The sequence below is a fragment of the Neodiprion pinetum genome, chromosome 4 (assembly GCF_021155775.2).
Source record: "Neodiprion pinetum isolate iyNeoPine1 chromosome 4, iyNeoPine1.2, whole genome shotgun sequence".
Lineage (NCBI taxonomy): Eukaryota > Metazoa > Arthropoda > Insecta > Hymenoptera > Diprionidae > Neodiprion > Neodiprion pinetum.
In genome coordinates this window covers 10595820-10622065 of record NC_060235.2, presented here as the reverse complement: position 1 = coordinate 10622065, position 26246 = coordinate 10595820, and the positions used below count along the sequence as shown (strand labels likewise).

Here is a 26246-nt window from a genome sequence, read left to right as displayed (position 1 = left end):
TCTGATTATCTGTAAATTTCTATTAGTCCGCTTCTGTAATTTCTATCGTATCTATGAGATAGCTCAACTATCTTTACTTTGCTTTCTTATTAATTTTTGTGCTAGTAGTGCTTATTATATTTTATTCTTTGTGTCGCCTGTTATATTTTATTTATATTTTGCCTATTATATCGTAAATCGAGTTCCTTGGAGTATACCCGAGCATAGATTTAGCCACTAAATACTACCGTACTTTTCCTATTGCTATTGGCAATCCTGTATTGTTTTGACTTTCTATTCTTTTCCTTGTATTTTTCTGCAGTACCGTATTCTTTTGTTGATTTAAGTTTTGCGTATTATCCCTGATTTTATTTTAATAAGATGTATTTAGTGTGTTTCTCCATTTTGTAAGCCCTTCTCTGAATTTCTCACTATCTCATAATTTTGTATTCTCTCGAAAGTTATATTTTAAGATTTCTTTGTGTAATTTCTCGAGTTTCGAAATATTATAACGCATTAATTCTATCGTCTATGAATAATCCTCTCGTAAATTGTCTCACGTACTTTACAGTCAGTCCTATTCTCTCGTCTAAACTACCGATTTCGTAAATTCTTAATAAATTTCAATCTTTCTTATTAGTTAAAATTTATAGTAACGTCTTATTCTTTGTTATTATCTCACGAGCTATCGTCATTTTGCTATCTATAGATTTGCAATAAAGCTCTCTCTCTTGCTTTAAATTAACAGAATAATAATTCACGTAGCTTCGTTCTTTGGAAATTGCGTAAAATCTTCAAGTAAATTCTTGCATTATATCGCTTCTCCCGACCTACGATCAGTTCTCTCTGTTAACTATCGTCTCTCGTTTTAAAGCTACCGTTGAATTCTATTCTGTCAAAATTTCTGTGGACTATTATTGTCTGATTTATTAACTAACGTTATCGTTGCCATCTAACTTGACTGACTTGAATGTGTAAACTTTATCGACGATATAATCGACTGATTGACCTGTTACTTTTTCCTGGCCTGAGTTTATCCTTTATTTCTTTAATTCTATGTTTATCGTTAGCTGCCTTGAATACCGCTACCGCTACTCTCACCAGTTCGTGTGAGGACTTGAGCCCAGCCAACCGTACAACGGGTTCTCTAGTTGTTTTTCGTATTGTTTTGTATTGTTGTTTGAAATGCGACGCTAAAGCGTCTGGCGCCCAACGTATATTATTTTGTTATAGCTTAGTAGTTCAGAATAATTAGAGAATCGCGCCAACGTGTCAACGGTGAGTCCTCATCTGATTGTGAGGGTAACAGAAATTAGTGCTACAATGTATAATTAGATATACTATAAAAACACATTATATAAATGACACGATTTGATATGTAAAATTCGTTTGCAGAAATGCAATTTTTAGAATGATTTTTGTGTGGAAAAGAATCTGCAGAACATCTTCTGTAGAACATTTACTTTGTTGAACTGAATGTGTAGAATTGGACCTATCTCAGTATTCCATCCACGTCTCTGATTATCACTTGGTTGCAACTTACAATATTTTAGATAGATCAACTGACGTATGTATTCATTTGTAGAATTATTGTCGGATTATCCTACTTTAACCAGATTTGTCTGTTCGGAACAAAACCAACAGCATTGGAATACTACTGACACTTGTAAGGAGGGTATCTCGAAGGTAGAAATTCTGGATCACAGGTATTACTGAAACTTCTAGTTTTTCTTTTTCCAAAAATATGGAGCTTCTGATGTGTAGTTTCATTCATCGAGCCTCTCTTCACTTCGATCAAGATCGATTATATAGTAACAGTTGACGGAGTGGAATGCCCCAATGAACAAAACCTGTTGTTATTGTTGCCTGAAATATTAATTTTCATTATCCTCTCATGAAGTTGCGATGGCAGGTCCTCATAGATTCTAGTATAAACGGATGTATCATTATTTCGCACGTGGTATTGACTTATATTATTACATAGTAAAGTATAAACTGCGAATATCCGACAACCTGATGAACCGAAAATCGGAGGAGGGCAAGCTCAATGGGTTGAAATACACATCAGTAGCTCAATATTTCGGGCCAGAGAAACCCCCGTAGAAGTTTCAGTTGAATCTGTAGTTCGGAAGTCTGATACTCTCCTTGTAAGTGAATCATATTAACTTTGGTATGATTTCAATCTACTATAAATTACTCTATTGAAATGCTTTACAAACAGTCAAATATTAATAGCTATTATTACGGATGAATAGTACCAACTTGAATTCTTCATACTTGAATGAGAGTTGAGGACATACAGGTAACGTGTACTCTGTAGTTGCCGCATCAGCAGACTGCCTCGCACATAAATTAGTAGGTATGTAAAATATTTTTAGCTATTACATGAAATACTTTCAACTGAAATTAACAAATGCATACTATGAACAGTTGGTCGGATAAAATCATACCTAAAAATCAATGCTCACACTGTTAACAATGTAAATACCGCGGCCACGAGAACTCGCTTTAGGCTTCACAATCCAAGGGCCGCGATACCTGAAATGCGCGGTTAATAACTCCCTCGATTCGCAGGGCAAGAGAAAGGTTTGTGGGATGAAATCTAAGTTCCTCGCACCTTTGCTCCTCTGCATTGCCTCGATATTTTTATAAAGTCGGTCCTTTCGCGTGATTTCGTAAGATCTGAAAAATGATAATCTATGTAATAATTTATGTCATTTAAATCTCGTAATTTCGTCAATTGAATATATATATTTTTTTAAATTTACTATCACAATAATACAAAACAATATCTATCACGCCGAAAGACTTATCTGAGAAACGTAAGGTTTAGGGGTATACCTCGGTGTTAGCAATATTTATTAATATTGAAAATTTATTTATTTTACCTTGGAAAGTGATTTACTTTTTGGTGCGGTGTCAGATTACGAAGAACATCTGGCTTTGGATGATTGCCCATCCATAAAATGTTGAAATTTTGGTCAGTCATAGAAACCTGAAATGAATGTAGTAAATCAAATTTCAGAAAAATTCAACTTAAAATTGAAATACTAAGGAATTTGTAGAATTTGTTGTCTGAGCAATTACTTGAGGGTCGTTTATTCGCGAGTGACAAGCAATACAGTGCGACTGGGTTCAACTTCGCTTTTACGTTTAAGAACAACCGGGAAGAGGATTCTTGATTGAGATATTGAAAGTGAATATGGGTTTCATAGGTGAAATAGCACTTGGTAATTTATTGACCATAAATGGATGTATACGCGGTGACGAATAATTAGATAGTTGCAAAAAGAAATGCATAAATCGAGAGGTAAAGACGACAAATACAATTTGGAAGGTACGTGGGAAGTGTCTTGGGGTGAGCAAAACGAAGCGTGAGTGAGTGCAGAACGCAAAGTGCATGATCAGAGTTCTAGGAACGAGCGGCGATAAGGTGTGTGCAGTTTGTGCGAAGGATTGTTTAGTCTGGCGTAATGAAGAAGCTCTAATAAAAGAGAGAGACGAAGAATGAGTGTGAATGCGAAATGGTGATGGTCACGTAACACCTTGTCTGCAGATATTTCAAATACTCCGCATATTAACTATATCTTCATACGTTAACGTTTCATTTTTTTAGCAACAAATAAAACATTACTATCTTAGCAAACACTATAGCTTATTAATGAAATAATGCAACATGAGATAATGCTATAACAATACAATCGCGCAGTTCGAAAAGATGAAATTTCGCTCAGCAAGCTTCATTATTGACAACGGAACTACATGAATAAACAAATAATTAGTCGATAAAACACGTTTACACTGACGGGACAATGTCGTGCAATAGGCAGCGGATCATAATAGGAATTTAAAAATATAAATAAAAAATGAAAAATCCCAGATTTCAATTGAAACGTTAAGAAAATTTAACCTCTGAGGATTACGATCATCAACGGTACAACTTACAAGATTCGAAATAAAACATTCATATAATAATACTAAAATTTATCTTCAACGATAGCAGAAAAGTATAAATCTGCTAACAAATACAAGTGAATAAATTTTCTTATCATAAATAATCTATCATTTAAAAGCATTAACGGTAAAAAAAAAAATTTTTGCAAGTAATGGTGGTATTATAAAATCACGATAGGAATGCGAATAAGTTAAGCCCCTGATTCCGCACCGGATCATTTTGACCCAGAAATTTACTTCTACCTAAATTAATTCACAGGGTGCATTAGTTTCTAGGTCAAACGTTCTACATATGATGTTCAAAGCACATCCCCCTTCTAGAAGTATAACCCCAGTCCCAGTCCACACTCGCTTCGGTTTGCATGCGGCAGTGACGAAAATCAGATGTAGAATCAAATTGAGCCAGGCGAATTACGAATGAAATATCGTCGTAACAATTTCGAGGTCTTCTATTTTTAATGGTCCAAGTAAGTATTTATAAGACCAAACTATAAATTTGATTTTTCTTATCAATTATCTAATGAGTTCTGCATATAGAATAGTACAGATTTTCGCTCTCAGAACTTGAGAAGTAGGATAGATGTATCATTTCGTCCCCTTGAGGCCCTATTTGATCATCCGTTAATGCGTTTGTTACACCCCTGGGTGTACAACCAGGATACTTTTCCCCAAAATACGATACTTGGCGAAAACTCCACGAGACCGCTCGAGTAAATGACGAAAACCAGATGGCTTGGAAATCCCTAAAACCGAGGTGCCCAATGTTTTGGGGCACACAATTTTTCTATCTTTAGCCAAAGTAATTATTTTGAGCAAAATGGAGTTAGAAGGCTAAAATTTGGTATTGGTCAATCATTCATCAATAGAAAATAGAAGGTTACTTGCAGAATCCATTCCGAGCGCGGGCACTTTTGGCATGCTTACCCGGCTATGCCCTTTATCGATTCTTTCGAACCGCACCTTTCAAAATTTTTTTTACAACTTCCAAATCCATCATTTTCGGGAAAAACTCATAAATGACCCAATTTAATTTTTTGAAAATCAGTTGCTCGATATATGTTGTAATTTTATGTATCTATTTATATTCTCAAGTCATCCATGAGATATGCGAATTGGAAACATACACTTTTTCAAATTATTGACACGGATATCTCGAATTTCTGTAGAACCGTATCCGCTTTCGACTTCGAATTCGCGTGGCCAGGCGTAGTCAGGCTCGAGTAGACGACTACATATTTTTTCTCCGACAATTTTTGTTCATAAATATGAAAAAGAATAATTTTCCAGACACTTTGAAGCAGTTAAAATTGTAAACATGACCTATAAATTCACAAAAATGGGCTTGAGATTTGATTATACAGCATGCGTGATCACAAAGCTTACGATTTATACCGACAGAATGCGCATCGCTGCTCGGTGATATCGTGATTACAACGTTAAGCATTTTCAGACACAGCAAAGGTGTATCCAGCAGAACGGGTAAAGGTAGCTTAATACTTTTTCTACCAAAAGTATGAGCTTTCTGCATAAATAACATTAGTTAGATTGGTATAACCTATACATAATCTGATTAAACTAAGTTATTGTAAACAAAGGATTTGTGTCATATTTATTTCACTAGTGTTCATAATATACTATAACGATATTCTTGAATACACCTTTTTCAGATCTTTCTATGCCGAGATTATAAACGGTGCTATCTATACCTAGCTGTGCTTCAATTTATATTACAAAATCGTATAATACATCGTGTATCATATTAATTCACGGGTAGTAGTTTGAAAAATATCTATAAATTATGAGGTCTCGTTTTCGGTTCGGAGCAGAACAGAACCGAGAAAAAGTAAGAAATTAAAAATTTCGATATTTGTTATTGGCGCACCATTAAATTTTTTTTTAAATCACAAGCTTCCTCTGGGAAATTTCAAAATCTATCGATTTGTAGTACATGTATAGTGGTGCACAATTCATAAACGCTCAAAAAAGCCAGTTAAAAATTTGAAAATGCTCTCGAAGCTCGTCTTTGAAGTCAAAACATTTAAAACTCATAAAATCCAATGTATTTTATTGTGATATTCAATTTCGTTGTTAGCTCATGTAAATCCGATGTCAGGATCTCGAGAAATTTCAGAAAAACAAGTAAACACAGTTTTTGAGGTCAGGATCAGAAGTGACTTAGAAACCTAAAATTCGAGAAAATTTGCTTTTATTATGACAACTGGGATGCATTAGGGCCAGGCCGATTTCTAGATAGGGCTTGATATTTCATATGAATAATTCAGAACATGGATTCAACAATATGAACACACACACACACACACACACGCACGCACGCACGCACGTACGCACACACACACACACACACACAAATTAACAAAAAACACATAAATATAATAAAGGAAGCAAATAGAATAAATAAAATAAATAAAATAAATAAAATAAATGAAACAAATGAAATAAATAAATAAATGGATAGAAAGAGAGAGAGAAAGAGAGAGGGGCAGGGAGGGAATGATGCTGAACACTAAAAATTGAAACAAATCGAAAAACTTCGTTAACATATTAATCAAATGTGATAATCATTACGGAAATGAATCGGCATTCGCAGTATCATAAGAGGATTGGTGTAGCACTATGTATATTCTAAAAAGTACACACAAAAGTAGAAACTCGTTGAATTCTTCGGGTTTGCGAATGAACACCTTTTTTCACTACTCACTGTGTCAAACACCTGTTTCTGCACGAGAGATTTTTCAAAATGCTAGAGAAGTTTCGAACAGCTATTCGGATTTGTATGAAAGGAGACACGCTCACCCTCCACCGAGCAAAAACCAATCAGCCAATCGTTCATGGTGTGTACGCCTCGTGACATACAGGCAAAAATGTAACGCGACGACAGTATAAGCTGGGAAAATTTTCTCAAGAGATCGCTACCTGCTTTTTTGATGATCAATTTTTTCCCATCACATGCCCCACGCTGATGAGGGTTGGGGTGTGCAGGCTCAGACTCGTTTGTCATAAAATTTTTTTATTCTTTGATGGCTGCGGTGGTCCACCACTGCAGCCCTCCACCCAGTCAACACTGCGCGCTGCCCACTACCTGCTTTTCCGTTGACCGATTTTTTTCCCCATCACATGACCCAACGGTGGTTGAGGGTGTGCAGGTTTTTGATTTTTGCTTAGCCACATGAACAGCCATATTGATCAATTTCACAACCTCTCCCCACTCACAATCCTGGATCGGTAAACACACCGGCTTGCAACCCGATGCATGCACATTTTTTACACGTAAACTGTGAATCGTTTCATCAATAATAATGATAATAACAACAATAATAATAATAATAATAACGATAACAACAACAACAGCAGCAGCAATAATTGAATCTCCGTACATGCATAGATAATGATCTGGCAAAAATACCGAGTCAATCAAACGATACTAGACGAGCACAAGATCAAAATCAAGACGTGGAAATGCAAACAATAAACGGTATTACGAATAGCACAAACGTATTAGTAAATCAAAATACCATTAAAAATTTCTCAGAAGAATCCCCGAACAAAAAGATCACGACACAACATCGAACCAAATTTTACCAACGTTATGTAACCAAGATAAACGATGCTATGCTTAAAAAAATTCACAGCTAAACCTGAAAATAATCTATAACTAACTTACAAGTTATTTGGAGAGGGAATGAGTTCTAATTCATAGACACAATCAAATATGATATATAACGGGTCGATATATAAACATTTGTTTTTATTTTTAAATATTTAAAAAATGAGGTATTGGGGGAGATGTTTAGTAATTCGGGTGGTAAACCGCCCACAATGCCTCCGGCGCGTGCCACGCCGGGTGATCCCAATCCTCGAAGGGGCAGTGTTGCCCCCACCACCCATCGATCAGCCATCTAATGCTGAAGAAGTCTATGAAATCGTTACCCTGCCATCGATAGTCGTCAGCTATCTTCTCCCAGCAATCAACGTATTCATGGGGAAAACGTCGTTGCCAGTCATCAAACTGAACTGGGTCTGGTTATTGCAGAATTTCCGCGTTGTATGTTTATCTGCATCATTCAAATATGTGGAAAGTTTATGGAAAGGATGCTGCTAGCCATAAAAATCAAAACGAATCGATGAATCTCAAGCACATTATTGTTCCATCAACGCATTCGTGAATGAGATATATTTTTCCTTATTTATTGGCAGCAGCGTGATTTTATGGGGAAAAGTTGATCCTAGGGATTTTAATAAAAATTGCGTATCCAATAGGGTTGATGAATTGTGTAAAACTGATGGAATTCTGAATGGTGTTAATGTTTATAACGGCCAGGAATATGAATATTTTTACATACGTTAATTCTAAATTAATCTGTCCTGAAAGACATGTCAGAAATCAAATTATTGCTTTACATAATGTCATCGTACTACAACAATGCGAATTGGAAAATGTTGTGATTCATATCGCACTCTCGACAGCTACGCTAGAATCTACTGAATTTGTATTTTCAAACATGAATAAGCCCGGTTACATTACCTATATTGCATGAGAAGTAGTACGTGTATCAAAATGAGAACCAGTAGACGACAGAACAAGTAAAATGAGCGAATGTTACCAAGAGCTTCTCCGTCTATAGAGGAAAGGGAAGTCTTTTCATGTTACCGGGAAACCTGCAAAAGATTAAGTTATATTAGGTTGGCTAGGTTGTACAGTCTCGAGTTGGGATGGGTTATATTAGGTTGGGTTGTAGTGCCTTGGGTCAAGTTAGGTTATGTTAAGTTGGAGTAGCCTTGACGTAGGTTAGGTTGTAGAAACCTCGAGGCCGTCTCGCCAACCGCGAATTGCTCAAGAATCATTGAACTATCGAAGCTAGCGATCAAGCTTGATCGAATAAATCATTTCAGAAAGTATTTTATCAGTTTAGGTTAGGTTGGACAGTCTTGGATTAGGAAAGGTTATATTAGGGTGGGTCAGTATAAACGATTTTAAGAAACGCCGCCAAGGTGGGGTGGAAATTCCAAGCGAAATTGCATATTTTCGAGGGCTAGCTGACGACTGCCGATGGCAGGGTGACGATTTCATAGACTTCTTCGGCATTAGAAGGTTGATCGATGGGTGGTGGGGGCAACACTGCCCCTTCGAGGATTGGGATCACCCGGCGTGGCACGCGCCGGAGGCATTGTGGGCGGTTTACCACCCGAATTACTAAACATCTCCCCCAATACCTCATTTTTTAAATATTTAAAAATAAAAACAAATGTTTATATATCGACCCGTTATATATCATATTTGATTGTGTCTATGAATTAGAACTCATTCCCTCTCCAAATAATTTGTAAGTTAGTTATAAATTATTTTCAGGTTTAGCTGTGAATTTTTTTAAGCATAGCGTCGTTTATCTTGGTTACATAACGTTGGTAAAATTTGGTTCGATGTTGTGTCGTAATCTTTTTGTTCGGGGATTCTTCTGAGAAATTTTTAATGGTATTTTGATTGACTAAAACGTTTGTGCTGTTCGTAATACCGTTTATTGTTTGCATTTCCACGTCTTGATTTTGATCTTGTGCTCGTCTTGTATCGTTTGATTGACTCGGTATTTTTGCCAGATCATTATCTATGCATGTACGGAGATTCAATTATTGCTGCTGTTGTTGTTGTTGTTATCGTTATTATTATTATTATTATTATTATTGTTATTATCATTATTATTGCTGATGATATGTTACACCTATATGCATAAGGGAGGAGAATGTGGAGATATTTTGTACTATTGAATATTTTATTGTAATTCTTAGACGATTCACAGTTTACGTGTAAAAAATGTGCATGCATCGGGTTGCAAGCCGGTGTGTTTACCGAGCCAGGATTGTAAGTGGGGAGAGATTGTGAAATTGATCAATATGGCTGTTCATGTGGCTAGGCAAAAATCAAAAACCTGCACACCCCCAACCACCGTTGGGTCATGTGATGGGGAAAAAAATCGGTCAACGAAAAGCAGGTAGCGAGCAGTGTTTGGCGTGAGAAAAATCTTGTCTTGTCGACTCTTGACCGGATGCTTTGTGCACATACAGTTTTGCGGTTTATGACTCTTTATAGCGAACAAGTCCGAGCCTGCACACCCCCAACCATATTAGCATGGAGCATGTGATGGGAAAAAATTGATCATCAAAAAAGCAGGTAGCGATCTCTTGAGAAAATTTTCCCAGCTTATACTGTTGTCGCGTTACATTTTTGCCTGTATGTCACGAGGCGTACACACCATGAACGATTGGCTGATTGGTTTTAGCTTGGTGGAGGGTGAGCGTGTCTCTTTTCATACAAATCCGAATAGCTGTTTGAAACTTCTGTAGCATTTTGAAAAATCTCTCGTGCAGAAACAGGTGTTTGACAAAGTGAGTCGTGAAAAAAGGAGTTCATTCGAAAACCCGAAGACTTCAACGAGTTTCTACTTTTGTGTGTACTTTATAGAATGTGTATAGTGTTACACCAATCCTCTTACGATACTGCGAATGCCGATTCAATTTCCGTAATGATTATCACATTTGATTAGTATGATAACGAAGTTTTTCGATTTTTTTCAATTTTTCAGTATTCAGCATCATTCCCTCCCTTGCTCTCTCTCTTGAACTTGGTGCTTGGTGAACAACGTGTACCTGTTATCGCTCGTCACATTTTCTGGCCGTTTTTTGAGTTTATCTTAGTGAGTTCGGTCTGTCTAGTATTGGTCGGTCGCGCTGTGCCGGCTCTTAAGTGGTATAAAACTCTTTGCGCCTTGTAGTGCGGCTATTAAATAATTGAAACTTACAGTGCATTATAACCCGTTAAAATTTCACGGACGGTTAGACTTTGTCATTTCTTTCTGGAGCTGTCAGTGTCAGTGTCAGACTAGTGAGGTTGAACGCAGCCTTTGTTGACTGTTGACTGTTTTGGGATTACCTTCGTGTTATCTATAAACGTCTATTTATACCAATCTGTGATACCAACTTGCTGATAGTATGGCTCCTCCAAACTGTGCTTTGTACTACGCTTCTATAGATGTCCCTAGTAGTGCCATTACCACAGGCGACGAATGTAAACATTCATTTCATGCTATTTGTCTCAAAATACGGTTTCAAGTCGAAACTAGCAGGGCTGCGACAGATCGTGTTTGTAGCTGCTGCCCTATTTGCACGAGAGATGAGACAACCGCTATTGGAGCAGAAATTCAAAAAATTTCAACTTCACTCGTGACTATGAACACTCGCCTTGGTGCGTTTGAAGCCACAGCGGCCAAGGTCAGCACGTTCGTAACGGTTGTCGAGGATCTTCGAGGAAAATTTGACAGCATGCTAGCCGATAATGTAGCTCTCAAATCAGGTCTCGAAACTGTCAATGCTACCGTAACAGAGGTAAAGAAAGATGTTGATTCGCTGGCTGAGGTAGCGTCTCGCCATTCGGCGGAGATTAGTGAAATTGGAAGTAAGCTTGCCATCAGGCAGACTGGTATGCTGGCGCCTGCTGATGAGGCTATGTTGTTGCGGGTAGCATGCAATGAAGTTGCGAACCACCTAATTATTACATGGATTCGAGATGGTGGTGATCGCAAGTGTCCAGATGAAATATTGACCAAACTGCTAGCGGCTCTTAATAAACAGCTGCCTCCTGATGCCATAATCCGCTTCGAACGAATGGGCCGCTATAGAGCTCAGAGTGCCCCTGGTGCTTCAACCTTGCGTTTGGATGCAACTGCTCCTGGCTCTCCTCCTGCCTTCACTGCGCGTCCTCTTCTGTTAATCCTTGGGTCTCCTGCCTGGTGCGATCAAGTAATTGCGGCTAAGAATCTCAAGCCTCATCTCCGTGCTGCAGAAATTGATGCCGCCCTCTCGGATCGAAAGGTTTATATTATCAAAAGGCATCCTGTGCAACTTCACCGATATCGGAGTCAGATCTTCAAAAAGTTCCCGTCGCTGAGCCCGATGTCTGTGTGGATAACTGATGCTGCGTTGTTTGTTCGGCCTGGACCGGGGATCAAACCGTTACGCTTGCAGCCTTCTTCCGACTTATCGACCCTAACCTGAGCCCTACAATGACTCACACCTGCGACTGTTCTCAAACCTAAGCGCTCACTGACCCGCCAGAGATCCTCAATGTCTGCTGCCTTAATGCCCAGTCGCTGCCTGCTCACATTGATGAATTTCGCGAGTTCTTTCGGCTAAACTCATACCACGTGATTGCTATCTCCGAAACCTGGCTCAACGACCGGGTATTGGACGTACAGGTTATGTTGCCATTTTACAAGCTGCACAGGGTTGATCGTCGAGGGCGCCATGGGGGTGGCGTTGCCTTCTTTGTGCACCAGAAGCTTTGCTCTGTAACGGTTGCTACGTCCGCTGTTCTTCCAGAGGATGGATATCCTGAATACCTTCTAATAGAAGTTAGCGCTGATGCTGGAATGAAGTTTTTATTCGCGGTCGTATATAGACCTCCTAAAGTTGGTCATCTCGATATGTTTGAGGATGAACTTGTTCGGCAACAATCTCGATATAAATTTTCGTGTCTTCTTGGTGACTTCAATGCGGATCTGATATCTGCAGTTTATGACTCGGTTCACCTCAGTGAATTTTTTGCGTCGCAGGGGTATGATATCGTGCGAATGCAGCCCACTCATCATACTGCCACCTCTGATACCTGGCTCGATATATGTGCTACTAACAATATTAATCTTCTAGAGTCCTGGGGTCAATCTTCGAGTCCATTCCTCTAGGGCATGATCTCATATATGCTGCTGTCAGGTATGGTGTGCCCAAGAGGCGCGTGTTATTCGATACCGGCCGTGGGATCGTGTCGATTTTGATGCTGCTTCTACTCCCTTATCTACGCTTGACTTCTCACAGTTTGCGTTGCTGCCCTCAATGGATGAACGGTTGTCAATATCCAATAACCTTATGAATAAGGTACTGGATTGTGCTGTTCCTGTCAGGAAATTTACTTTGCGGCGATCACCCGCGCCTTGGATATCAGAAGTCTGATGAATATCGCCGAAGTCGAATATCGAAGAAGTCGCCGAATATGTTACGTACCGTAGAGATGTGAAGCGTGCTTTAGCAGCCGCCAAGACTACTTACATACTCTCTCATACAAGAGCGGAGATGGAGAACCTTGGTCTTACCAAGTGTAAAAAACCACCGGCTCTCTCTCTCTCTCTCTCTCTCTCTCTCTCTCTCTCTCTCTCTCTCTCTCTCTCTCTCTCTCTCTCTCTCTCTCTCTCTCTCTCTCTCTCTCTCTCTCTCTCTCTCTCTCTCTCTCTCTCTCTCTCTCTCTCTCTCTCTCTCTCTCTCTCTCTCTCTCTCTCTCTCTCTCTCTTTTATATTGTACTAATTAATTAATTTATTTATTTTCGTATTTGTGTGTGTCTGTATGTGTGTGTGTGTGTGTGTGCGTGCGTGCGTGCGTACGTGCGTGCGTGTGTGTGTGTGTGTGTGTGGGCCGAGGGTCGAGGGGGGAGCTAGGGAGGAGCCCGCCATTGTGTGGTCCAGAACTCTCATATATGCACTACTAACAGTCATGTGAAACGTCAGTCATGTGCAACGTGTTGTTCATTCAATTGAAATAAAATATTCTTAAGCAGGAATAAATATTTATCTCTCACAACTAGAGGTATTTCCTTTTCTTAAGTAACAAAATCTACTTGAAATTCTCTTCCTACGTTCAAATAAATTAAGAAACAAATAGTCATTTATGATACCAGTGAGTGAAGTACGTGACTCGCATGAGTGTAGTTTGTCGGCCGAACGATGCGAGGGTGAGAAAAACACAATTGCGAGGGTCACGTACCCGCACGCATATCGGATACTACTTCTTGTAACACCTGTAATGGGAAGTTCAAGTCGAGAAAATTGTAAACGTAGTAGTCTAACCGAATAATAAGCGTAGACGTGTTGCTACAACACTGCGGACGTGATCGTAGTCACGACTCCAGAAACGTCCGATGGCACTACTTACGTCTTATTTTCTCAAATGAGCGTACGGGAATAAATGATGTAATAATATGAATAAATAATATTTTTTGACTGAGAGCATACGCTCTGTTGACTGAATTATTCACTGTTTTACTGCTTTTAGACATTTATTGGTTTATTTGTTTATTTATTCAAAGATTAACGACATATATCCTTGCACATAATAAAAAGATATAGTACCATATTATATAAGCATTAGGTGGAACGGTGTTGCAGTGTAACTTTCAAGAAACAACTATTTATACTTGAATAAAGCTCTGGAAAGGTTATTAATAATGAGTAAGAAGTTTCTTCTCTGCATGCACGATGTATAAGGAGACTGTAGTGTGTAGATGTTATGTTTATCCTCTTTGAATCCTTGCTTCCGATGAGAAGCCCGTAAGACAGCAATGCCGTCTAATAAATGAGATGCGGATGTGCAATTCATTAATCTACGAGAGAATTTTGTTGAAAGAATGTAAATTTGAGAACTGGTGAATTCGAAAAATTAACGACGGAGCCAGGAATCGAACCTGGTATCTAGAGATGCTTGACCGGAGCCTTACTTCACCAAACCACCTAGCCGCTACTAAAAAACTTCAAGGTACTTACATTCAGAGAAATAAAACTAGTTTTCGAATTTACGCATGCCATATTGGATCCGCCATTTTGAATTTCGGAAATCTGATTTCAGATTCAGATTCAGCGACTTTAAAAACTCTAAGATACTCACGTTTGTCGAAATTAAACTATGTTTTCGAATTTGCTTACGATATTGGATCCGGCATCTTGAATTTTGGAAATTCGATTCTAGATTCGGATTCAGCGACGTCAAGAACGTTGGTTAATAAAACTAAAGTCAAATCGATATAATAGAAACAGTTTTTTTTCAAATGCCCACATATGTGTCATGACACAAAAGTGGCACAACTTTTTCTGCCCATAAGTGTGTCACTGACACTCGAGGGATTGAAAGCTACAAAGCGCAAGGATAAGTGATTTGATTTTTCGTTTGTAAATATTTGTATTTGTATGAGATTTCCAGGTAATAGAACAGTAAGTTAACATTGGATAAATAAATGAATAATAAAGTATTCTAAGGGTTTGTACATGACTGAAGCCTTTAGGAAAGCGTTTAATAAAGTTGATTTGTTTTATAGCTTTAGAGACGATATATTTGATATGTTAGTCAACATTTAGATTACAATCAAAGTAGAAACCGAGATCTTTTGCTTCAAAAACTTGTTTGAGGAATGAATTGCCCAATCTATATGAACTATATACAGATTGTAGAACCCGAATACCAAAAGTAATACAAAAACATTTATTTATTTTGCATATTATAAACCATTTTTGATGAACCAACTAAAATAGCATCTAAATCTTTTTACAACAATATTTTATTAGTGACATTCATTATTGCCTTAAATATGTTAGCATCGTCAGCGAAGAATAAAGTTCTCACAGAATTTATTACACAATGAATGTCGTTAATAAAAATAGTAACAAACTGTGGAACAAGGTGAGTACCTTGACCAACGCCGAATGTAATATGAATAGATTTCGATATGGATTGCTTGATTCTAACAAATTGAATATAACCTTTTAAGAATGATGAAACCCATTGAAGTAGTTTACTGTCTCTGCTATAAGGAGATGCTTTACGAAGGACTAAATCAAAATTAATAACATCAAAGATAGTACTTAAGTCAGTGTATACAGAGTCCACATTACCTTTATTTAAATGCTCAGTTAAATACTCCGAATAAACACACAAGTTTAATACAGTGGACCGGCCTGAGAAAAATCCATGTTACTCTAGAATAATGTGTTTGCGCAAATAATGTGTAAAGGATTCGAAAACCAGGCAGTCGTAATTTAACAAACATATTACACTTACTGATGGATAATTATTTACGTCAGCGACGTCACCTCTCTTAAATAGTGGTGTAATAAAACAATGTTTCCAAAAATTTGGAAAAATATCAACTGATAACGATAAATTGAACTAATTTTTTAAAAAAGGTACAAAAAAAAGATGAGCATCACTTGATGAGCAGCGGGTGGATTTCGTCAGGACCCGGTAATATATATGTATAGTTAAAATACTAATAACATATTAGCACCTATACATTTTTCTAGCTTTTCATCATCGAGGTAAATACGGCCTACAAAATAAATGAGAAAAATTTTACGGAAAGCTTGTGCGATAGTTCAGCGTATAGCGGGTAGGTGTATGCGACTAGATGGGTAGTATTCTAAATAAGGCGAGGTCCCTGGTTCGAATCCCGATCAAAGTGGTTAGCGTTTTTTTAAGAAACTAACTAAAATGGTGTTTACATCGGGTTTCGATCAATAATAAGTGGTTTGTGTGTCACGAAGTATACATGATAAGATTTAAATAATTGCCGCAATCGGGTAGAAGTTTTCAATTTTATTTTTAATGAGAACCACTCTCTCTAACATTACACTAAAGCCACTCAAATACAACATTACTTGCATTAAAAAAAATTCATACGCAGTTTTAACTCAATTAGTAATCGTTGTAAGATTGTTGGAGAAAGATAAATTAAAAGTGAAACCATGGTTTGAGACGTTTAGTTGGTTTGATCGTTAGCTTATGATACCTTTCGTTGAAACACCGATGTTTTCAATACTGTGAGATAGTAAATTAGAAAAATTTCTTGTGTTCAATCAGAATTAAATGTCCTGGTGTCCTGTCTAAGCCTATATTATTTTTTCTAGATTTCACAGCAACATTGAAAAAAAGCAATGTCACAGAAGCCTCGGCGACTTGACAGATGGATGGTAATAATCTAATGGTAAGCCTCTATCATTAAGGAACTACTTCATGCCTACCTACCTGATTTATAAACGGCTACAATACGCCGTTATGCTTGCAGCGACCTAAATTAGCTCAATGTCTCACGGGTGCTGTATAATACTTACAAATAAGGAAAGGCATCGATATCACCGATTCGAAATATTCGACGCGCGTCGCTTCATTCCAAACAGAATATGTATACATGTATGAATGTATGTATGCAGGTATGCATTTCTGTATGTATGGATGTATGTATGCATGTATTCTCGTATACACCGGAAAAGTAAATGGTTGTGTGACGCAACGCGGAAATAAAATGGCAGAAGTGGTCGTCAGAATACGCGTGGCCATGGGCCGGATTCAGTGGCTCAAGACTTGATACTTGGTACTCCAGACCCGGGATTCAAGATCACTTAAGTTCTTTAGTCACGGATCGGAAACATCGACTATAACCCTCGACCCTCCATATTCCCTTCCACCGCACCCCCCCTTCTCCTTTTCTCACTAGGTCATTAGTGGCGTTGTGCACACTGTGGCCTTAAAACCTCACATAACATTATATCCACCGACATATAAAGGTATTTATTACTACGTTAACAATGGTCGGCGAACGTAGAATAAAACTAAAAAATCTGAAAATAAAAACATGAGAGCTGTCATGGGACAGCCGGTACGAACGAAGTTCCTTACGCTATATTACTGCTCATTGAATAAATTAAGAACGTTTAATTGAAGAATAATTAAATGAAAAATCAAATATATGAAGGAATGGTAATAAAATCGTACGAATGTGTTTTTGAAAGATATAAAAAGAAAGAGAGGCAAAGTATAGACGTACGCTGTGAGAGAGCGCGCTGCGGCCCAAAGTATAGTTGTACGCTGTAGGAGAGAGAAAGAGGGGCGAAGTATAGTCGTGCGCTGTGAGTGAGAGAGACCGCTGCTGCCGTCTCCCACCCCAAGCGCTGAGACAGAGAGAGAGAGCGCGCGCACACGCTGGAATAGAGAGAGAGAGAGAGAGGGAGATCGCGCGCACTATAGCAAACGAGCACTATAGCCAAAAAGTGTCGGTTTTTTGGTGTCGTTTTTTTCCGCCTAGCCCCTACGGTGAACGAGCGATAAGGAACTTCGTTCCAAAAACAAACTCGCACACACACTCACACGTATGTACATTATATCAAAACACACACACGAGCATAACAGTACAAGTACGATAGCCGTTTCCACGAGGAATGACCTTGAATATCAAAATAAACAGATAGATGTAGTCTTTATTGACCGTGAAATGCAACAATAGCGGAGTCTTTACATGACACATAGTTAGTTTATTCTCATGTTTTCAATAGTCAATTTCAACGCAAAGTGTAAACACGGGGACACAGTATAAATCACGTATAGAGAGGAAAATTTGATTGAACTATACCATTATTACACATTCTTCTGCATTTTGTTCATAGAGTTCCATGGTTTATTTATCGATTCATTTTTTATTCAAAGTTTATTCCTTTTTGACAATTTTTTCCGAGTTATTCTCAAAATTAAAGATTCACTCGAATTCTTGTGATTTCATACGGAAAATTTTGTTACCTTAGAAAAAACAATTTTTTTCATGATTCGGTTTGTTCGTATGTTTGGGAATTAATTTCTCATATAAACCGACAGTTTAGCGGAATAAGAAACAGATTACCAATCAACTAGACATTTTTTGCTCACCGAATTAAGTCGCAAGAAAATTGTTACATCTTTGTAACACATAATAGGTGAACTGACCCTGGTGATAAGTCAGGTTTCAGTAGTTTTCTTTATTTTCAAGAGAAAGAGTATCTCATACACGAGTTAAATATGTATACGTGTGAGTGCCGGACCAGCGTAAACGGTGAGTGGGCAGTTGACCCGTAGCTGCGACGAAGCACAGACTTCTGTCACAAGTTAGAAATTCTCAGATCATTCGAAGATCGATGTTCGACGAACAGTCAAGAATTTTAACATCAACAAACAGATAAAGAAAAAGATAAGTCACATGTTTAAACTTACAAAACGTAACAGATAATTGTCGACAATGAATATTTTGTATAACTGCATATTTTCTCATAAAACAATCAAACTACATTCAACTTAACTTCAAACCCTTGCCTTTCTTTTCTTTAGCTCAGTCATTACGAAAAAAATTGGTATTTTGATCATTTCAACTTCAATTCATAATTATTAATTTCTATATGCGACATTGACATCATTGAGCTGGGTGTGTCGATTCACAACGAGCAGGGAAAATTAGTTTATTGTACGGGTCACTCAAATATTTCATTTCAGAGAAACAACGGTATTCAAGAGTGTGTGTGTTACATTTAACTAAAAATAATTTAATTTGATCATTGACTCAAGATTACTCAAAACAATTATCTAAAGTATTTAGCTACAAATAAATTGAATCATAACATTTATATATGAGTGATATGATCTCCAAATCAGGTAATTACCCTCAGTGATGAATGCTTATAATTCGTCACATTTTGCATGCTGGTAACTTTCGGGCGGTGAAATTTTTGTAGCAGAAGTGAGACCCGATATTGTAAAATTCATTAAAATGTTAGCAGTAAAAATTTAAGCAAGCTGTTGCTTACAAATTCATATCACCATGTAGACAAATTTTACCTAAAGTAAAAGTTGTTTCGCAACACATGCAGAAAGTGGCTTACATTTGTTCTAAATTTTTAAACTGAAAAAAATTGATTTTTCAAGTCCTTGTTCTTTTATGAAGCAACTTCTAAAGGATTATTGGAGCATTTTGTTATGTAGTAGTTGATGGCACTACTGTGCAACTTATATACCTCGTACTGCTGATGTAACAATACATAGGTATACAGGAGGAATGATAAAAGTATAGAGTCGGAACAGCAACAGAGTGACGAACGTTCTAAATATATCTTTTTCAAGGTGTACACGGGAAGTTCGATTTTCAAAACATGTGGAGCGTGCGCGTGCGGATACACGGAGGGAAACAATCATTTGAGTCAAGCGATATTCGTTTAATTCAACGAAATGCTATAGTCAAATTCAGCGAACACAATACTCACTTAATTCAACAAAATACTTTTCTCGAACGAAGTACTTGTGACAACTTAATCTAGACCCGAATCAAACCTTTCAATGATCATTTTGACTATCAATTTACTCAAGATAACACGGCGTGAGTTCCTTGCAATAATGTTAATTTTTTTTAATTTAATTAAACTTGAAAATTCAAGTAAAAGCATCGTAATCGTTTTGTTTCAAAAGTATTACATTTTTGGATCAAAAGAAATTGAGCTTATTATAGAGTCAAAAGTCCAATTAATTGAAACAGGTAATGAAATTTGTTGTTACAAGAATCTTTTACATCGATTGAACTTTAGAGTTATTCAAGCTCACAAAACGTATTCTTTGAATCATATCATTTACTTTAAATGGGTAACACCCAGAAACTTATCGTTCTATGTGTAGTAGTATAAATCAAACATGTTTCAATAGTTTTTGTTTATTTGTAGTCAATATCAATTCCGGTGAATCAAAACTTGACATTATGTTTTCGTCGTTTGTAATAGTATAGGTCTGATGACAAATTTATCTTACGTTATCCGAATCTGACTTCCCAGCAGATTACCCGGTTTTATAAATATCTCTGAAGTTAATCGTAGCGAGAAGGTTCACCGCCTAGTGGCCGTTTATAGTACTAGTATACTGATGTTTACGATGAATATATTCTCTACTTGTTTCAAAGCATGTGGTGTTTCTTTTACCTCGTAAACAAATTAGTGCAACTGATTCAACCAATTACGCCAAACAAGCTCCGGTTACATCAACATAGTATGGCATTCAATCGATATCAATTTTTTGTTGACTAGATTCATATACTTATTTTATTTAAAGTACCTAATTATTTCTTTCAACAAACATGCGATTTGGAAGAACAATAAATAAACTTCAAATGAAATGATATTTAGTTGACTCAATTTCGGATACACATCAAAAGGTTCACCCGAATCAATAATTCACTCGATCGTGGCAAGAAAAGCTTTTATTGAATCAAGGAATTCGCTTACAAACTAACGAAATCGAAATTGTTGGATTAAAGTCTTTATATTTGAAACAAATAAGAGATACTAGAGTAAAATGAATGAAGTACAACAAAGTCTATTTTGTTGGTTCAAAAATTCCTTTCCCTCTGTGTAGGCAATATCTAACTGATGTGATTACAGCACTTGCTTTGGCTAATGCTGCGTTCACACTCGTATTCGTGTGAATGCAGCATTTATCTTTGCAGTCCACACTGCAAACAAATCTTTGGGGTCCTAGTACTTCCGCGTCTCTAGTTATGGAGAAAATCAAAATAGTACCTATATTATGTATCTAGAGGGGCATGAAGACGATTTTGACAACTATTTACTCAGGCGACCATCACACGAGTAAAAATCTCTTTCCACCGATGATGCTCACGATACTTTTTATCCTAATTTTTTTGAAAACAGCTTTTCAAAGCATGTTGGAACGGAGATATGGTGACCGGTGCACATGAAGCTTCATAAAATATCAGAAAGTAGCAGAAATATCAGCGGATGAAAAGGCAATGAAAAAATCTTGAATAATTAATATCGTAGGAAAAACAGTTTTGAATTAGTTCTTCATTTTGTTGTGTACAAGCCAAATCTGTGAAAAAAAAGTACATGTTTTCACTTAAAAAAGCAATAATTACCTCCAAATGACCTTGTAAACGTCCACCGAATAATAAGTACGATATCACAGTATATTGTCCCCTTCGAACCATGAATCTTTCAATTCAAACATTTTTCTCTCAAATGCGTTGTTGAAAGATATTCTGCTATGTCAACTTAGATAGAACACTCTGTATATGCCTATAGTTTTTTGAAATGCCAAGTACGAATTTTAGAAAATAATATTATTTTTGCAATTAAAATGTATACCTCATACAACATTTGGAGGGTGACCTGTCAACATGATGAAAGAAGATAAGGTGTGTTCTCACGCAGCCATCTCTGAAAACCAATCGCGTCCTATGCCAATGAAGACCATCGTTGAACTTCAACCAATCACATTCGAGATCATTTAGCGCACATTTTAAAGTGTGGAAATCTACACATGGTACATATATAGCATTATATATTTTCAAAATGGTTTCTATTGGGCTAACAACCAAATATCGTGTGCGCACAACGGGACGAAAATGCGTCCGCCGGAGGAGTATACCTTTCAAATATTTGGCTTTGACAGTTTTTGAGACCTGTATTTACATTGCATTGGTCGATATTGACAAGCAACTAAATTTACCTATCTCAGCAAGTATCAGTTACATATTTGCATTGTTGCATTCAAGGAAAATAGCGCCCGGTCAGAGCCACGCAACTTTTATCTCATTGTCAGCCAAGCGTAGCTGACAAACGCTGCGAACAAAAACTTGTGCATATGTTGGCGCTGACGATGACCGCGTGGCTTTCAAAAGACCTTCCTTGCGTGTGACAGTAATCTGCATCGTAAAAAACTGTCACGTTTGTTTTAAAAACTTGTAAATTTATTGCAGAGTTCTAAAGTTTTCGTCATTTTAAAAATAGTTTCGGCGGATAAGCGTTCGCAAAAACATTTCCAAAAACTGTAGTGCCAAAGTTGGCACTACCGTAAAGTTACGGAGCGACCCAATTTTGAAAAAATAATTCAATTTGTCATTCAAATAGTAATTGAATAATTCCGTAGTTCTATACGAGCAATAGTTCCGGATGCTGATATCAGAAGAAAAAAATTCAATGCAAAACATTCTAGAACCTCATTTTTGTATGATGCTTAATTTCTTACCAGTTCTGAAATGATCTGAAAGTATTTTAGGTTCCTGATGAGTGAAAAATCTATACCACGTTGCAGTACCGGCGATTTATGATTTTCTCAGTCATGGAGTTCATTGTAGAGGAGGAAGAGTTGTTTCTTTATCTCATCGCAATTACATGGTATTTCAATTCACATGATATCTTTGAACTTCCAAAACATATTGAAGTAGTTTTTCAATCAGGACAAAAATAACCTGAATTTCACCATCCCACTAGTTCATGATGGAGTCAGCACCGATTTCTGTTGCTATTTTTGCATGAACATGAAGGATCGCTGCATGAATCAATCTATATAGCAGTATTTTTAATCTCAGGTAAGTTTTCAGTTTCCGTAAAATAAAAAATATCCATACCGTAGTGCAAGACGACGCTTCGATGAATGAAATAATTCTCAACACATTTTAAGATTCTGGATGTATATTAATGAGTAAAATATTTTATACACGATACGCAGAAAATTCGAGGTAATTAAAGGGATACAGTAAAGGGTACAGTAGTAGGCATAAAATCATGTGCATATTCAAAATTTTTTTTTATATGAAAAAGAAGTTTATTCGTAAAAGTAATCAAAGGTCTATTAAATAAATGTCTCTAAGTATCGTAAAATTTTTTTTTTTAATTCTTTCATAAAGAAGATGGCCGCCCACAGCGCGTTTCTGGCGAAACATTTTTTTATTTACGCTCCGCTGCATGCAAAATTACATCGGTGATTTTGGACCTCGAACAAAATAAAACAATTTTCGTTATTTTACATCTAAACATCTAGAGAAGTGCATAGGATTTTTAGAAAATATTGATTTTTTAAAAAATGGCGCGCATTTGAACTTGACACCTTCATGTTTTTCGAATAATTTCGTATAAAATCGCTCGGAAAATGAGAAGTTTTTAATTAATCAAGAAAGCCCCACGCACTTCTGTGTGCAATGCAATTACAAAGATTGTGTCAAAATTTGAAGTCGATCGGATAAACGTTGTGGCCGTGATTTTTCATACAGAATTAAAAAATGCTGTTTTGAGATAAACGCGTTTGAAGTTTTGAGTAGTATAAGAACGAGAAAACGGGTGTTTGTCGACTACCGTCCTTCTCAAATGCTTGACTGTGCCCAACTGACTGAAACAGACGTACGACAATTTTAAACTTGTCTAGACTAGTCAAGAAACAAATCATTTCAATAACATCTGCCGTATACCTGCTCTAGTCCCCTATACTAACTTCCCTCTAGCTCGCTGCGGACCAGGCGGCCTTGTACTAAAATTCGAAAACCTAGTACTTATTGTTAGAGATTTTTCCCAGACATGATCTTTAGGGACATCATTTTTGAGGTCCTAGCGGACCATTAAAAAAAAATCGATTTTTCGAAAATTCTACAGTGACCCAACCCCTTAGGTCACTAGCTCAATGATAGTGACCGAAATTTATCGGTCTCTATTATCAACATATTTTCATTTGGTTTCGTTCAAGTGTACATCTACGAATATTATTTAATCTGAGGATGTGTTTCGTTATTTTTGTCAGGTATGGAAATTCTATTCCCAACGTATATCAAGCATGGATTGCATTGATCATACCAAAGTCGTCGGCGGTACTTCGTTACTCAGCCAAAATATTAAAAATAAATGCATGTATTATATCACATCCACTGTGTCATCTGCTACGCAAATTAAAAAGATTCTCTTCAATCGGTAAGAAAAATCAACTCTCTTGTTAAACTTTTTGGAAATAGAAAAATGCAGTTGAATTTTATTCTCATAATACTGTAAAAGTATTGGGGGTTCAAGGTATTTCACAAAATTTTGAAAATCTTTACTACCTTATTGGAATGACACATTAGAACGTTTGGCTGCTAATTCTGGCTGCTAGCTTCATCCCCGTATCTTATAGGTATGTGTCAGAATATTACGACAACGAAATATAAATTTTGGCGTCAACAGGAATTTTAAACCTCCTTCAAATCATTTCAGAGCTCAGAAGAAATTAAACCAAAATGGGGTGCTGATATTTTTTAATTTTTTGTCTTTTTCATATTATGTCATTAACCAGACCTATTGTTCATATAGGCACAAAATCACAAAACTATTCAAGTTCTATCCAGAACTCGTAAATTTTCTCATTCATTTTTTCAACATTCAGGCGTTCTATCAAGTTAGTAGCTCATTTTAGAAAGGTAATTTTTTAAACCTTTATCGATTCGAACTATTTTTGCAAATTATAAGGAACTCTAAAATTCCTGAAAAGGATTGCAAAACTCCCAAACAAACATAGTCTTTAGAAAATATGGTGTCAAAATCGAGGTTAGAAAACGTAGTTCAATTTTCGCTTGCGATATGCCAAAGATGTATTTTCAGAAATCAAATATTTTTTTTAGCAATCTTTCAACAGATAAACTATCGAACTCCACTTCATAGACGCTATCCATGTGATTTTTCACGAATAACGAGAGCACTCAATTTTGATTTAGAGTACCTCATAAACACCTAAAAAACACCTGATTTCTGAAAAAGTGTTGAGCAATAATTCTGGTTCTTCCTTTTTCAGTTTACTGGTTTTCTAGTATATGGCATACTACTAGATCGGTTGATAACTGAATTCCCGGCAAACCCAAGGAGCACTCAATTTTAAATCAAAGCACCTAATTAGCACCTGAAAAGTATATCATTTTCATATGCGTCATATTCCGTTTGACCAACTTTGATCCGAATTAATAGACGTGGTTTCGATACCGCTCGTCGGAACAATTACCGGTCAACTACATGCATAGTGGTACAGAATTGTTCTATTAGTCAGTGTGTAATAATAAAATTGATTCCTTTCTTGTTTTTTCACCCAATTTCCTTGATTTTTCCATCGCATCGCCATGCTCGGGATCGAAATGTGATTGATAAAAAATTGCATTTATACCGACCGAGACATCTATAAATTTGTTCATTTAGTATAAAGTCATGAACGATACAGGAGTATATTCTTTGGTGATTTTCAAACATGCTGTGGAAAAAGTTTACGTATCGGGATTAGCGAAATTTGACTTTACAGACCCAAATTGATAAGCCTGTGCAGCATTCTCACCTCAGATTTCAGATTTCAGATTAAACAATCAGAACGATGCTTCAGCAGATTCAAATCACGACGAGAGTTGAACGTGCTTAAATGGAAATATTGGACTTTATATTAGCATGTTATGCCATTTTTAAGATTATTGACGGATTCGTATTTTCATTCCTCTATACAAGGTTGACCCTGTAATGTCGAGTGAAAGTTAAGGGGTCAAATAATGATAATCTATTCTTCTTTCCATACTTAATGTCGACCTTTTGAAACTACAGCAAGTGTCGGAATCTGGTTCGAAATATAGTCTATCTCATGAAACCAATGGTGCCAGAAGATGAGGTAAAATTTTTGTTCACGTTAACATAACAATTAAATTTCACGAAGACTCTTTATGTAATTACGTCATGATTGTCTGAAATTTAGTAAACTGTGACAAAGGAAACCATACTTTATACAGTTTGCAAACTTAACTTCTTGAAAGTTATTGTTATGTTGCCAAATAATGATATTTTATTCAATACTTCGTTGCGTTAAAGTCTGACTTTAAGTTTACTGACTTTAACCTCCTGCCACTAGAGTGTAATTCCCTAAA

At 36.8% G+C, this 26246-nt stretch overlaps 1 protein-coding gene and 1 long non-coding RNA gene across 8 annotated transcripts in view; one reads left to right on the top strand and one right to left on the bottom strand.

Moving 5' to 3' along the window:
• The window catches only part of TTLL5 (Tubulin tyrosine ligase-like 5), a 289302-nt gene that overhangs the window by 123183 nt on the left and 139873 nt on the right, over positions 1 to 26246 (bottom strand). For all 7 annotated transcript variants that reach the window (XR_006882456.2, XR_011176837.1, XM_069135010.1 and 4 more), the window contains exons 5-6: positions 2868 to 2974; positions 2448 to 2661 (exon numbers count right to left, since the gene is read on the bottom strand). Coding sequence is in view for 5 of the 7 variants with exons in the window: in XM_069135010.1 (XP_068991111.1) it covers positions 2448 to 2661; positions 2868 to 2974 (321 nt within the window). In the remaining 2 variants the exon portion in view is untranslated. The remainder of the gene's footprint in view (positions 1 to 2447; positions 2662 to 2867; positions 2975 to 26246) is intronic.
• On the top strand, positions 21421 to 25392 carry LOC124215856 (uncharacterized). The gene is made up of 5 exons (XR_006882458.2): positions 21421 to 21874; positions 22610 to 22728; positions 22825 to 22922; positions 24125 to 24291; positions 25145 to 25392. It is a non-coding gene; the product is annotated as an uncharacterized lncRNA (long non-coding RNA).